This window comes from Erythrolamprus reginae, chromosome 4 (genome assembly GCF_031021105.1).
Source record: "Erythrolamprus reginae isolate rEryReg1 chromosome 4, rEryReg1.hap1, whole genome shotgun sequence".
NCBI classification, from domain to species: domain Eukaryota; kingdom Metazoa; phylum Chordata; class Lepidosauria; order Squamata; family Dipsadidae; genus Erythrolamprus; species Erythrolamprus reginae.
This window is the reverse complement of record NC_091953.1, coordinates 12,804,422-12,819,150: the sequence shown is the minus strand read 5'-3', so window position 1 is coordinate 12,819,150 and position 14,729 is coordinate 12,804,422. Positions and strand designations below refer to the sequence as shown.

Sequence of the window (14,729 nt, the reverse complement as noted above, 5' to 3'; positions counted from 1 at the left end):
CTGATTTTTAAACAATGGGTTTTTTTAGACTTTTAATGTTAGATTTATTATTATAGACTTTTAATATTAGATTTGTCATTATATACTGTTGTTATCACTGTTGTGAGCCACCCAAGTCTGCGGAGAGGGGCGGCATACAAATCTAATTAATAATAATAATAATAATAATAATAATAATAATAATAATAATAATAATAATAGCTTGGTGCTTCTTGGAATCTTGGAATGACGTTCCCCATATTCTTACTCAAAGGATCCAACTCTACAGGGTTATGTATTGGGAACAACGTAATTCCAATCCAGGAAGTACACAACATCTTCCCAGCAACTTTATCATTGATTCCCAATAGAAAGCCGCTGAATATGTCATAGGAAGATGTATAATAATGACCCCACAAAAAAGGGTGCCAAACTTTGAATGACCAGCAATGGACAATCCTGAGTAGGATTCGCACCTCACAAACAGCATCTGCCAAGACTTTGTATAAATGGGGCACAGTATCCTCGGTGTAACTATGAGGTCCCACATCAAATGGTAGATCACATAATTCACATTGTAATTGGCTGTAAGCTGAGGGCATATACGGGTCCGATTTAAAAAAAATATAAACAATGCTGCGTTTCAATGGTTAGATGGCCGGGACATTGGTATTTAAACGTAGCTCTTTTTAACATTTATCTTTTTTTGTGTTTTTCCAATTTAGATGAAATGTGAATACATAACAGTAGGCCATGTATGATATGCTATATTCTAAATCAGGGCTGTCAGACTTGATCCTATTGTTGGTAGTATTAGGATTTTGTTTGCCCTTGTGGGGTGGGGCAGGATGGGTGTGGCTGACCGTTGGTCCTTTACTGTCTCCAGGACAGCCTCGCGGGACAACTCAGAACCTGTCGCAGACCGGCGTATTGGGCCGTACTGGGTCAAACCAGTAGCATTTTACCCCTGGTTTAAAAGTACAATAATTGTAAGCGCTGTACATGTAATAAAATGAAGCAAGCAAAGTAAATCTAAGCTATTAAGTTTGTCCAACTATAACAAGTTTAGTTAAGCTTATTTTATGGGAAAATGATGATAATGAAAACCACCACAAATTGCCAACAATTATCATAATATATTAATATGTACCGTATGTCCACATGTGTATGTGAATTCCTCTCTGTGTGTCTCTACAGACTGATACTGAAAAAGTATTTGTTTTTCTAAAGAGTTGGTGCACAAGCAGCAGTTGTATGCACTCTGCTCCAGCAAATGTGAAATAGTGAAGAATTTAGGTGTTAGTTGATAAAACTACTAGCAAACTCTTCTTTCCCATGCATCGATGCTATTGCCTAACCTAGGGGTAGGCAAAGTTGGTTCTTCTATGACACGTGGACTTCAACTCCCAGAATTCCTGAACTAGCATGATTGGCTCAGGAATTATGGGTGTTGAAGTCCAGAAGTCATAGAAGAGCCAACTTGCCTACCCCTGGCCTAATCCAATAATGAAACATCTGCAGGAAGAGAAACATAGAAACATAGAAGATTGATGGCAGAAAAAGACATCATGGTCCATCTAGTCTGCCCTTATACTATTTCCTGTATTTTATCTTAGGATGTATATATGTTTATCCCAGGCATGTTTAAATTCAGTTACTGTGGATTTACCAACCATGTCTGCTAGAGGTTTGTTCCAAGCATCTCCTTCTCTTTCAGTAAAATAATATTTTCTCACGTTCCTTCTAATCTTTCCCCCAACTAATCTCAGATTGTGTCCCCTTGTTCTTGTGTTCACTTTCCTATTAAAAACACTCCCCTCCTGAACCTTATTGAACCCTTTAACATATTTAAATGTTTCAATCATGCCCCCCCTTTCCCTTCTGTCCTCCAGACTATACAGATTGAGTTCATTAAGTTTTTTCTGATACGTTTTATGCTTAAGACCTTCCACCATTTTTGTAGCCCGTCTTTGGACCCATTCAATTTTATCGATATCTTTTTGTAGGTGAGGTCTCAAGAACTGAACACAGTATTCCAAATGTGGTCTCACCAGCACTCTATACAGCGGGATCACAATCTCCCTCTTCCTGCTTGTTATGCCTCTAGCTATGCAGCCAAGCATTCTACTTGCTTTCCCTACCGCCTGACCGCACTGCTCACCCATTTTGAGACTGTCAGAAATCACTACCCCTAAATCCTTCTCTTCTGAAGTTTTTGCTAACACAGAATTGCCAATACAATACAGTACTCAGATTGAGGATTCCTTTTGCCCAAGTGCATTGTTTTACATTTGGAAAGTAGATAGCTGAAATAACACCAAGAAGGCGACAATCGAGAAAAAAAGGCTTCTAAAATGGAAATCAAAATGCACAGGATGTACAGAAAGTCTTTGACAACGAACACATTTGAAGGAGGGGAGGGTTGCTCCTACCTCCTGCTACCAGTGCGCTGTGCACGCAGCATTGGGGGGGGGGTTTCTCACACATGTGCATGCACTATGCACGAACGTGTGTGTGCATCCCCGGCGTGATTTTGCTCCTGCACATGCGCAGAAAGCAAAAATGTGCTGAAATCTTGCCAGGGGGTGCACACGTGCGTGAGATTTTGGCAAATCTAAGTGCCAAAGCCCACTGCAACAATATCGCCAAAAAGGCTTCTAGAGTTGTTAACCTGATCCTACGCAGCTTCTGCTCTGGCAATCTCACACTACTCACCAGAGCCTACAAAACTTTTGCCAGACCCATCCTTGAATACAGTTCATCTGTCTGGAACCCATACCATATCTCGAACATCAACACCCTTGAAAATGTCCAAAGATACTTCACCAGAAGAGCCCTTCACTCCTCCACTCGAAACAGAATACCCTACAAAAGCAGACTATCAATCCTAGGTCTAGAAAGCTTAGAACAATGTCGCCTAAAACACAATCTAAGTATTGCCCACAAGATCATATGCCGCAACGTTCTACCTGTCAATGACTATTTCAGCTTCAATCGCAGCAACACAAGAGCACGCAACAAATTCAAACTTAATATTAATCGCTCCAAACTTGACTGTAAAAAATATGACTTCAGCAACCGATTTGTCAAAGCGTGGAACTCATTACCTGACTCAGTAGTGCCAACCCCTAAGCCCAAACATTTTTCCCTTAGACTATCCACGATTGACCTCTCCAGGTTCCTTAGAGGTCAGTAAGGGGCGTGCATAAGTGCACCAGTGTGCCTTCCCTCCCCTGTCCATTTGTCTCTCCTTATCTCATTTATCTTTTCCTCCTTTCAAATATGTTCACCTATACTTTTATATCTTTTCTTCTATTCTTTTCTTTACTTATATTATTACATATCTTTCTCTTCAATGTGTATTATGTATTGGACAAAATAAATAAATAAATAAAATAAATAAATAAAATTGTTTGCTTCCACGCCTGCACGGAAGCAAAAAATGGCCAAAATCTCCCCTGCGTGGGCATCCTCTCGTAAGATTTCGCTTCTGCGCAGGAAGCAAAAAATACCAAAACATTAAAGAAAAAAGATATCTAGCACCAATTCTCCCAGCGGAGCTTTAAGCTGATTGGCAGGAAGGTCAGAGGGCCACCCCCACTGCAAACGCAGGATTGGTCGGATTGTAAAAATATGTTCCAAGGCGCCAGAAAAGAAGCTATAGTTCCTAACACCATGGGAAATTTGTCTTCTGCCATGGTTTTAGGTGACCCTGTGAAACAGTTGTCGGTCCGTCCCCCCCAAAAGGATCCCAACCACCAGATTGAGAATCACTGTATAGTCACTTATCAAGAAGAACTTCCTGACGGTCAGAACGATCAACCAGTGGAACAACCTACCAGCGGACATTGTGAACTCCAATACTCTGGACACTTTTAAGAGGAAATTGGACTGCCATTTGGCTAGGATGCTATAGGGTTCCTGCTTAGGCAGGGGGTTGGACTTGACCCGCATGGTCCCTTCCAACTCTAACAATAAATAAATAAAATAAATAAATAAATCCAAAAGAGTAGGTTTTGCTGCTTCGTAAGGGGGCTGGGCTCGAAGATCTCCATGGTCCCTTCCAGTTCATTCATTCTAAACAAATATAGCAAGGATCAACAATGTTGGGGTTTTCCAATAACATCTGGGTGAATTCAAGTTCTTCATTCCTTTCTAGCCAAACAGAAGGCTCCCATAAAGAAATGGAGGATTGTTGTCCTAGGAGGGATCGTGACGGATCATCTTGGAAATTTAATAAACTGGGTCAAGTCTTAAAAACTACAGAACAGCTAGAAATTTAGTCAAAGAAGACATATGCAATGATAATTGTGGGATTCAGAGAGATTGGCTTTGAGAGTCTTAGGACAAAACGTAAGAATTCATAGCTTAATCTACTATGAAGGAAAGAAACTTCACAAAGACGTTTCGTTTTTTAGTTTATAGGTATTAAAATGACCACAGCAATTTGTACAAAATAAAAGATATTACGAGGCATGCCAGAGTATTATTTTCATCTATCGTTCTATCTCGGAGGATAGAATGTTTTAGGATTGAACTCCAAAGCTCTAAATTAGCCACTTCATAGAAAAATTGGATCAAGGTCAAATTGGATAGGAAATTACTTGAGTATCAAATAGGCATTGGAGCAATTTCCTGACATATAAATCAAAAGGGGGGGGGGGGATGCCCAGGTATTTCAAGCGGAGCATGTTATTTTTTTTATGTGAAGCTTTTTTCTGAAATATTCTTGTCTTTGCTGCTTTTTTTTCCCCCCAGGAACAAAATGGATTCTTGAGCTAAGATTTCGGGATAATGACCAATAACAAAAATATGAACAGAGAACCAATATGCCCGAGCCCCTTTATAATGTAACTAATTCATATAATGATAATAATAATAATAATAATCATCATCATCATCATCATCGTCATCATCATCATCATCATCATGATAATAATAATAATAATAATAATAATAATAATAATAATAATAATAATAAACCAAGGCATGTAAACATCAAAACATACCTGGAGGTGTCATGTGTTTTCAATCATTTAGCCACGCGCAATCTGAATGCAACCAAAAACGTAGAGAATTCCAAAAGGACAAGACACCATGGCATTCACTTACCCAAGTGATGGACCCCAAAAACTGTTGGAATAACTTGGGGAGCTTCAGCGTCTGAGGAGATAAAAGCAGAATAACCATGTTGGAGTCAAATCAGAATGGGATCTGGTTTAGAATTCCCTCTTCTGCTGCTATGCCGACGCCGTCATCATGCTGTCTCAAAAATCCCATGTCATCTAATTAATTATTACTGCAATAATTACATTAAATGGAAACAAACTTCAGCCGGAGGGGGGAAGACCTCATTGCTTTAGTGCAAGAAAAACACACACACACACACACACAAACAAACACACACACACAGAGAAGATCCTCACCCAACAAACTTTATGCCGGATGGAGCTATGAGGTTCACCTGAACAGCAGGGTTGACACTTTCCTCACCTCCTCATTTTCGCAGGGTTTCCCTGCTCCCATCTTCTTCCTTCACCGAAGCCCCCAAGCTGACCTCGGAAGAAGCATCCCTGGCTTTTGGATTCCACAGCTGGATGGAACATTTCGGTCCTGAACCCACCTGAATTGACACAGCAACTCTTGCCTATCAACAGCGTTCTCTCTCTTGCAATCCAACTGGCCTTGTATCAGTTGCTAGGCAACCGAAGATGGCATATTCGATGAACGAGAGAGGCATTAACATCACAATCCTTTTTTTAAAAAAATCTTGCATTTAGAAGCATTGTGGTCTATCTACCTGTCCTAAATGACCCGATTTGTACTAAATCCATGATGATAGAGATAGATAGATAGATAGATAGATAGATAGATAGATAGATAGATAGATAGATAGATAGATAGATAGATATGTGAGAGATAGATAGATAGATAGATAGATAGATAGATAGATAGATAGATAGATGGGTGAAAGAAAGATGAGAGATGAGAGAGAGAGAGAGAGAGAGAGAGAGGCGAGAGATAGATAGATAGATAGATAGATAGATAGATAGATAGATAGATAGATAGATAGATAGATAGATAGATGGGTGAGAGATAGATGAGAGATGAGAGATAGATAGATAGATAGATAGATAGATAGATAGATAGATAGATAGATGGGTGAGAGATAGATGATGGGATTGATGATAGATGATAGATGATAGATAGATAGATAGATAGATAGATAGATAGATAGATAGATAGATACATACATACATACATACATACATACATACATAGATGCATGCATGAGAGATAGATGATGGATGAGAGATAGATGATGGATGAGAGATAGATGATAGATAGATAGATAGATAGATAGATAGATAGATAGATAGATAGATAGATAGATTAGATATGCAAGAGATAGATAGATAGATAGATAGATAGATAGATAGATAGATAGATAGATAGATAGATAGATAGATAGATAGATAGATGGGTGAAAGATAGATGAGAGATGAGAGAGAGAGAGAGAGAGAGAAAGAGATAGATAGATAGGTGAGAGATAGATAGGCGATAGATAGATAGATAGATAGATAGATAGATAGATAGATAGATAGAGACAGACAGACAGACAGACAGACAGACAGACAGACAGACAGACAGATAGGATAAAGAGAAAGAGAGAGAAAGAGAGATAGATGGAGAGATAGATATTTAAGGCAGGATGTTCTGAACAGAAAGCAGAAAGTCTCCCAGAGCAGCCTGAGTGAAACGGATCCTATCCCAAATGTACTGTTCTAATTCTCATCATTTTCATTCGGCTCACTGGAAATCATGTCCAACACATCTGGAGACAAACCAGATTGGAGACCTTTGCTATTGAGGTGAGTGAAGTAAAGACGTTTCGAATCCAATAAGAAGGGAATGTGGAATTTGTGTCCTCCAGCTGTTGCCAAGCTACACTTTGAAATTTCGACAAGTTTCCATTATGATGCAGACGGCTGGGAAGGAAATCACATTTAGTTTTCTCTCTGTACCTCAAGTGGTTATTTATTTTATTTTATTATTTTATTTTACTTCATTAGTTGCATGTGTCATCTTTTTTTCCGGGAACTTAAACCGTTGTACATTATGGGAGAAGAACACAGAACATGGAATAATAGGGTCGGAAGGGCACTTGGAAATCTTCTATTTCATCCCCTCTTCATGCAGGAGATTCTATGATGTTCCAGACTAATGGCTATTCAGTCTCTTATCGAAAACCTCCAGAGATACAGCACCCAAAATTTCTGGAAATAAACCATTCTATGTTTAATGTTTTCACAGCCTGGAAAAAAAATCTTTAGTTTTAGATTGGATCTCTCTTTAATGATCTTCTAGAGTTGTTAACCTGATCCTACGTAGCTTCTGCTCCGGCAATCTCACACTACTCACAAGAGCCTACAAAACTTTTGCCAGACCCATCCTTGAATACAGCTCATCTGTCTGGAACCCATACCACATCTCGGACATCAACACCCTTGAAAACGTCCAAAGATATTTCACCAGAAGAGCCATTCACTCCTCCACTCGAGACAGAATACCCTACGAAAATAGACTAACAATCCTGGGTCTAGAAAGCTTAGAACTACGACACCTAAAACACGATTTAAGTAGTGCCCACAAGATCATATGCTGCAACGTCCTACCAGTCAATGACTACTTCAGCTTCAACCGCAACAACACAAGAGCACGCAACAGATTCAAACTTAATACAGTGGTACCTCATCTTACGAACGCCTCTTCTAACGAACTTTTCAAGATACGAACCCGGTGTTTAAGATTTTTTTGCCTCTTCTTCCAAACTATTTTCACCTTACGAACCCAAGCAGCTGCTGCTGGGATGAAGGGGTTTCTTTTTTTCCCTTTTTTTGAAGAAAGAAAAGGGAGGGGCTGCTTGGAGTAGGAAACATTTTGCAGAGAACAAGGTGCTTGCAAAGGCACTGAAACGGTGTCTTTTTAAGAAAGAAAAGGGAGGGGCGCCCCCCTTGCCTTTCTTCCTTCCCACTCACCCTTTAGCCTAGCCTTGCTTCTTCCACCCACCCCCTTTAGCTGCTCCTCCCTGCCCCCTGTTCGCCTCCCTTCTAAAGTTTGGGATTTTCCTGAAGGATTTGCACGCATTATTTGCTTTTACATTGATTCCTATGGGAAACATTGTTTCATCTTACAAACTTTTCACCTTACGAACCTCCTCCTGGAACCAATTAAGTTCGTATGATGAGGTACCACTGTATTAACCGCTCCAAACTTGACTGTAAAAAATCTGACTTTAATAATCGAGTTGTTGAAGCGTGGAACTCATTACCGGACTCAATAGTGTCAACCCCTAACCCCCAACATTTCTCCCTTAGACTATCCACGATTGACCTCTCCAGGTTCCTAAGAGGTCAGTAAGGGGCGTACATAAGTGCACTAGCCTGCCTTTCGTCCCCTGTCCAATTGTTTTTCCTTTATCTCACTTATCATATATATTTTCTTCCTTTCATATATCTTCTCTATTTTTACATATTATCTTTATATATATTACTTCATGTCTATTCTCTTCCATATGTATTGTGTATTGGACAAATGAATAAATAAATAAATAAATAAATAAATAAATAAATAAATAAAAATAATAATAATCTTCCACCTATAATTATTTTTTTATCTTGCCCTCAGACAATTTGTAAAATACACTGACCCTCTCTTTTCTGTGACTTAGCCCTTTTTTTCTTAGATTAAACATACCTACTTCCTTCAGTCCTTCAATGTATTGGTGAGAGAACAGATTTCCTTCATTTTATCTTTTTAAGAGAATTATGAAAAAGACTGGGGTTGAAAAATAGGGTCACCCACTGAGTTTTATAGTCTAGTGTGGTCCCGAATCCTAATTATTACACCATTTGAACTCTGAAGTTCTTAACACCAATATATATAAGCCAAAAACCACTCAGTCATCACAAAATCTCTAGAACTGTAAAGCGTACAAACTTGAAACTCGGCACATATGTTCCACTTGGCTTCTATGTGCTTGCTAAGAAAGGGTTTTTCAAAATGACCACCAAATCATTAGTATTTTTCATACAGTATTATATTAACATGCTCTGATGCTAAGGAGTTAGGCGTTCTACTCCCCCTCCCCACCTGAAAAGAACTCTGTTCCAACTGCAAACTGCCTTATATTAATATGCTCTGATGCTACCCTTCACTAAACCGGGTTAGTGTGTGACTCATCCGGCCTGCAGGCTGGCAGTTTAGACAGTCTACTCCCCCTCCCCACCTGAAAAGAACTCTGTTCCAACTGCAAACTGCCTTATATTAATATGCTCTGATGCTACCCTTCACTAAACTCTGAAAAGAACTCTGTTCCAACTGCAAACTGCCTTATATTAATGTGCTCTGATGCTACCCTTCACTAAACCGGGCATGGCTAGTGTGTGAATCATCCGGCCTGCAGGCTGGCAGTTTAGACATTCTACTCTCCCTCCCCACCTGAAAAGAACTCTGTTCCAACTGCAAATTGCCTTATATTAACATACTCTGATGCTACCCTTCACTAAACCCGGTATGGCTAGTGTGTGACTCATCCGGCCTGCAGGCTGGCAGTTTAGACATTCTACTCTCCCTCCCCATCTGAAAAGAACTCTGTTCCAACTGCAAACTGCCTTATATTAACATGCTCTGATACTAAAGAGTTACATATTCTACATACATTATTCTATTAATTGGCTTACAAATGTTTTATATTGTATTTTTTTATCGAAATGTTGTGAGCCGTCCTGAGACCATGGAGAGGGGTGGCATATAAATCCAATTAATAATAATAAAAAGCTTTAAGTATTAATGTATCAAGCCCAATTATAATTACTTAACTACTTAATTTTAAAGCTGTAGCTGTCAATTTATTAAGCCCAATCACTTAGTTTCATAGCGAAGCATGGTAATCTAGTTACTAGTATCCTCTAAAATAATGTTGATTTCATTCTTTCTTTCAAAACTGAGCCACCTCTGAGTTACATTCCTTTCAACATCCTGCAGTATTCCAAGGCCACATTTGGAATACAGTGTTCCCTTGATTTTCGTGGGTTCGAACTTCGCGAATAGCCTATACCACGGTTTTTCAAAAAATTTATTTATTTATTTTATTTATTATTTGGATTTGTATGCCGCCCCTCTCCGAAGACTCGGGGCGGCTCACAACAAGTGAAAAACAATCCAATACAATCCAATTAATTAAAATATTATAAATTTAAGAAAATCCCCTATACTAACATACACACATACAGGCATACCATATATAACTTCAACGTGCCCAGGGGGAGATGTTTAGTTTCCCCATGCCTGACGGCAAAGGTGGGTTTTCAAAAAATATTAATTAAAAAATACTTTGCGGGTTTTTTTCTATACCACGGTTTTTCCTCCCCAATGACATCATATGTCATCGCCAAACTAATAATTTTTGCAAATAAATAACAAAAAAATAATTATTATTGTTAATAAATAATTATGTTTATAAATATCAGGATCACTAAGTGTCTTATTCAACGGTGAGTACCAGTAATAATTATGAGTAAATGATTGTTAAGGGAATGGGAAATGGTAATTTAGGGGTTTAAAGTGTTAAGGGAAGGCTTGTGATACTGTCCATAGCCAAAAATGGTGTATTTACTTCCGCATCTCTACTTCGCGGAAATTCGACTTTCGCGGGCGGTCTCGGAACACATCCCCCGCGAAAATTGAGGGAACACTGTACTGCATTCAGTTTTGAATGTACAGTATAAAGGATGTAAAAAGGAGGTTGAGATTCTAGAAAGAATGCAGAGAAGAGCAACAAAAATAATTAGGGGACAGGAGGCTAAAACATGTAAAGAATAGTTGCAGGAACTGGATATGTCTGGTTTAATAAAAAGAAGGACCGGGGAAACATGACAGCAATATCTTAGGGGTTTCCACAAAGAAGAGGGAGTCAAGCCATTTTCCAAAGCACCTGAGGGTAGAACAAGAAGCAATGGGTGGAAACTAATCAAGGAGAGAAACAACTTATTTATTTATTTATTTATTTGTTTGTTTATTTAATTTGTCATACAAATATAGTATTGCATTGTAATATGTTTAACATAATATAAGTATAAAGTAGAGATAGAAAAGATAAAAAAGACATTAGGACAGGAACTGTAGGCACAAAGATGCAATTATGCACACCCTCTTAGAAAAGGGGAGAGGTCTATTGTAGACAACCTAAGATTGAAAATTTTGGGATTGGAGGAAGAAACAACAGAGTCCAGTAGTGAATTCCAGGCGTTGACCACTCTATTGCTGAAATCGTATATTCTGCAGTCTAGTTTGGAGCGTTTTACATTTAGTTTGTATCTATTTCATGCTCTTGTGTTGTTGTTGTTGTTAAAGGTGAAGTAGTCACTAACAGGGAGTACATTGTGTTGTATGATTTTATGAACAACAGTTAAATCAGTTAGGAGGCGGCATAGCTGTAAATTTTCTAAACATAGTTTAGAAAATTCCTAAACTTAGAACTAAGAGAAATTTCCTGACAGTTAGAACAATTAATCAGTGGAACAGCTTGCCTCCAGAAGTTGTGAATGCTCCAACACTGGAAGTTTTTAAGAAGATGTTGGATAACCATTTATCTGAAGTGGTGTAGGGTTTCCTGCCTAAGCAAGGGGTTGGACTAGAAGACCTCCAAGGTCCCTTCCAACTCTGTTATTCTATAATCCTTTCTTCTTGTTGCATCCCACCTTCAGAGCTAAGAGCTTTACTGGCAGACATCCTGGCTATTTTGACTTAATCTTGGTTGACATTTTGGCATTCCACAAGACCTCTGTTGCAAACCTGGTCCCCAATGGAAAAATAAGAATAAAAGGATGGAATGTGAGCGCTGACCTTGGAGAAACTATGCTGGAACAATTACACAAACATTTAAGTCCAGGAATAAAGAAAACATTAGAAAGAAACTCAATCTTGTTCTTTCTTAACTCCCTAAGGCAGTGTTTCCCAACCTTGGCAACTTGAAGATATTTGGACTTCAACTCCCAGAAGTCCCCAGCCAGCATTTGCTGGCTGGGGAATTCTTGGAGTTGAAGTCCAAATATTTTCAAGTTGCCAAGGGTGGGAAACACTGCCCTAAGGTACCAGATATAAGAAAGAGAATAAGAGGGAACAGGGAAGCACAACCAAGTTATCATGATTTTCTTAATACAGTGTTTCCTCACTTTTCGCGGGGGATGCGTTCCGAGACTGCCCGCGAAAGTCAAATTTCCGCGAAGTAGAGATGCGGAAGTAAATACACTATTTTTGGCTATGAACAGTATCACAAGCCTTCCCTTAGCACTTAAACCCCTAAATTACAATTTCCCATTCCCTTAGCAACCATTTAGATTATTACTCACCATGTTTATTTATTAAAGTTTATTTAAAAATATTTATTAAAGGCGGATGAAAGTTTGGCGATGACATATGACGTCATCGGGCAGGAAAAACCATGTTTTTAGGGGGGGAAACTGCGAAGTATTTTTTAATTAATATTTTGAATAACCGTGGTATAGACTTTTCGCAAAGTTCGAACCCGCAAAAATCGAGGGAACACTGTACCGCCTCTATCAATAAAGGGCAGTTTTAGTATTTTTTAAGAAGTCTGTTTCCTGATCTGGCCTACTTTGGAGGCTGACAGAGAAAGATCAACCATAGTGTATGGAGATTTTTAGTCATCCAGGTCATTGTTGAACCAAAGGTACTTTTTAAAAAACCAGATGGACTTTCTTGTTTTTGGGTGGAAGTGGCGCTGGCGGCATTTATGCTTCTGGCAGCACCCGTTTGCCTAGCTACCCAGCCTGAGGCGGGGGAGGCGACCCAAGAAAGAGAGCGCGGGAAACGCGAAGCAAATTGTCACCCCAGCGAGCAACACTGGTAAGGTTGTAAGTCGAGGACTTAACAGTTCACTTGAACGATGATTTTTCAAGCCACTCCCACCTGGTCACATGGCTGGCAAGCCACTCACATGACCATTAAGCCACACCCACAAATTAAGCCACACCCACAATTTTGGCTGCCCATTACTGGGTGAACTCCTGTTACTTGCCCCATCTTTGACTCTTCTAGCAGTTCGAAAGCATGAAAATGCGAGTAGATAAATAGGTACCACTCAGGGGTGTGCAGCAAGTGCTCTGTCCTGGTAGGAATTTTCGGGACGGTGTGCAGCTGTGCACCCCTGATGTTCCCCTGCATGAGATTTGGCTTTGCGCATACACAGCAAGCGAAATCTTGTGTGAGGACGCTCATGCGAGTGAGATTTCGGCGATTTTCGGTGACTTTTTGCTTCTGTGCATACGAGGAAAGAAAAATATAGCCGAAAATCACCAAAATAATAATAATAAGGGTTTTTAGTTGTTTTATTATTGGATTCTTATATTCTGTTTTTTATCATTGTTGTTAGCCTACGGAGAGGGGCGGCATACAAATTCAGTAAGTAAGTAAGTAAGTAAGTAAGTAAGTAAGTAAATAAGTAAATAAATAAATAAAATCTCACTTGCACAAGCGTCCTCACACAAGATTTCACTTGCTGCGCATGCGCAGAAGCCAAATCTCATGCCAATTGTGTCATTGGAATGCACCAAAATCAGGAGTGTTTAAAAAAGTATTTCTTCAGAAGAGGCAAAAAATTATTTTTTCTCCTTCACGCCTTACCTGGAGCTGAGGGTAAGAATGGGGAAAAAACGGGGGCTGAGGGTAAATATCATATTCTTGAATTACACATACCTTTCAGGGCATTGACAACATGAAGAATTGCATCGTGGGTCAGCCAATTGAAATCGTCCAAATTCCAGCTTTCATGCAAGTCCATCTTCTTGATAAGGTCCAGGCCTGGTTGCTGCATATATAATACTTTACAAGAGGGCAGGAGCAGCTAGAAACACCTTGGAAAGAAAGCAGTGCAAGATAAAATTAATCCCAACGCTATCTATTTCAGAATGTGATGAAACAGATAGTTGCTGCAAAGGCTAGTCCCATTAGTCCCTCTAGACTTACAATCCTAGGTTTAGAAAGCTTAGAACTACATCGCCTTCAACATGACCTAAGCATAGCCCATAAAATCATCTGCTACAATGTCCTTCCTGTCAAAGATGACTTCAGCTTCAACCACAACAACACATGAGCACACAACAGATACAAACTTAAAGTAAACCGCTCTAAACTCGACTGCAGGAAATAAGATTTTAGTAACGGAGTAGTTGATGCATGGAACTCACTGCCAGACTCTCTAGTATCATCACCTAACCCCCAAAACTTTATCCTTAGACTGTTGACCTCTCCCGATTCCTAAGAGGTCAGTAAGGGGCCTACATAAGTGCACCAGCGTGCCTTCCATCCCCTGTCCTAATGTTTCTCTTTTACTAGTATCATGTATATAAACATAGTTATACCTTGGTATGCCTCCTATACATGACAAAACAAATAAATACATAAATAAAATAAATTATATGAAGCAAGTAGTAAAACTCCCATTTGAACAATGGGTTTCTTTAATGCCTGTGGCCTTTGCTTAATAACCACAACATTTTTATTTGTTTGTTTATTATTTGTGTTTGTCAAAAACATGTACAAGATAGTAGGTATTGTTATAAACAAACATAAGCAAAGTAGGTACAGGTAAATTTAGACAATAGGACAGTAGGACAGGGGATGGTAGGCACAATGGTGTGCTTATGCACGCCCCTTATAGATCTCTT

The 14,729-nt window shown here is 39.2% G+C and overlaps 1 protein-coding gene across 1 annotated transcript in view; it reads right to left on the bottom strand.

Annotated features, from left to right (window-relative positions):
• AMOTL1 (angiomotin like 1) overlaps positions 1–13,872 on the bottom strand; it is a 100,982-nt gene extending 87,110 nt beyond the window's left edge. The window contains exons 1-2 of the mRNA XM_070749646.1: positions 13,759–13,872; positions 5,092–5,142 (exon numbers count right to left, since the gene is read on the bottom strand). Coding sequence (XP_070605747.1) covers positions 5,092–5,142; positions 13,759–13,843 — 136 coding nt within the window. The 5' untranslated portion in view covers positions 13,844–13,872. The remainder of the gene's footprint in view (positions 1–5,091; positions 5,143–13,758) is intronic.
• Positions 13,873–14,729: the final 857 nt, after the last annotated feature.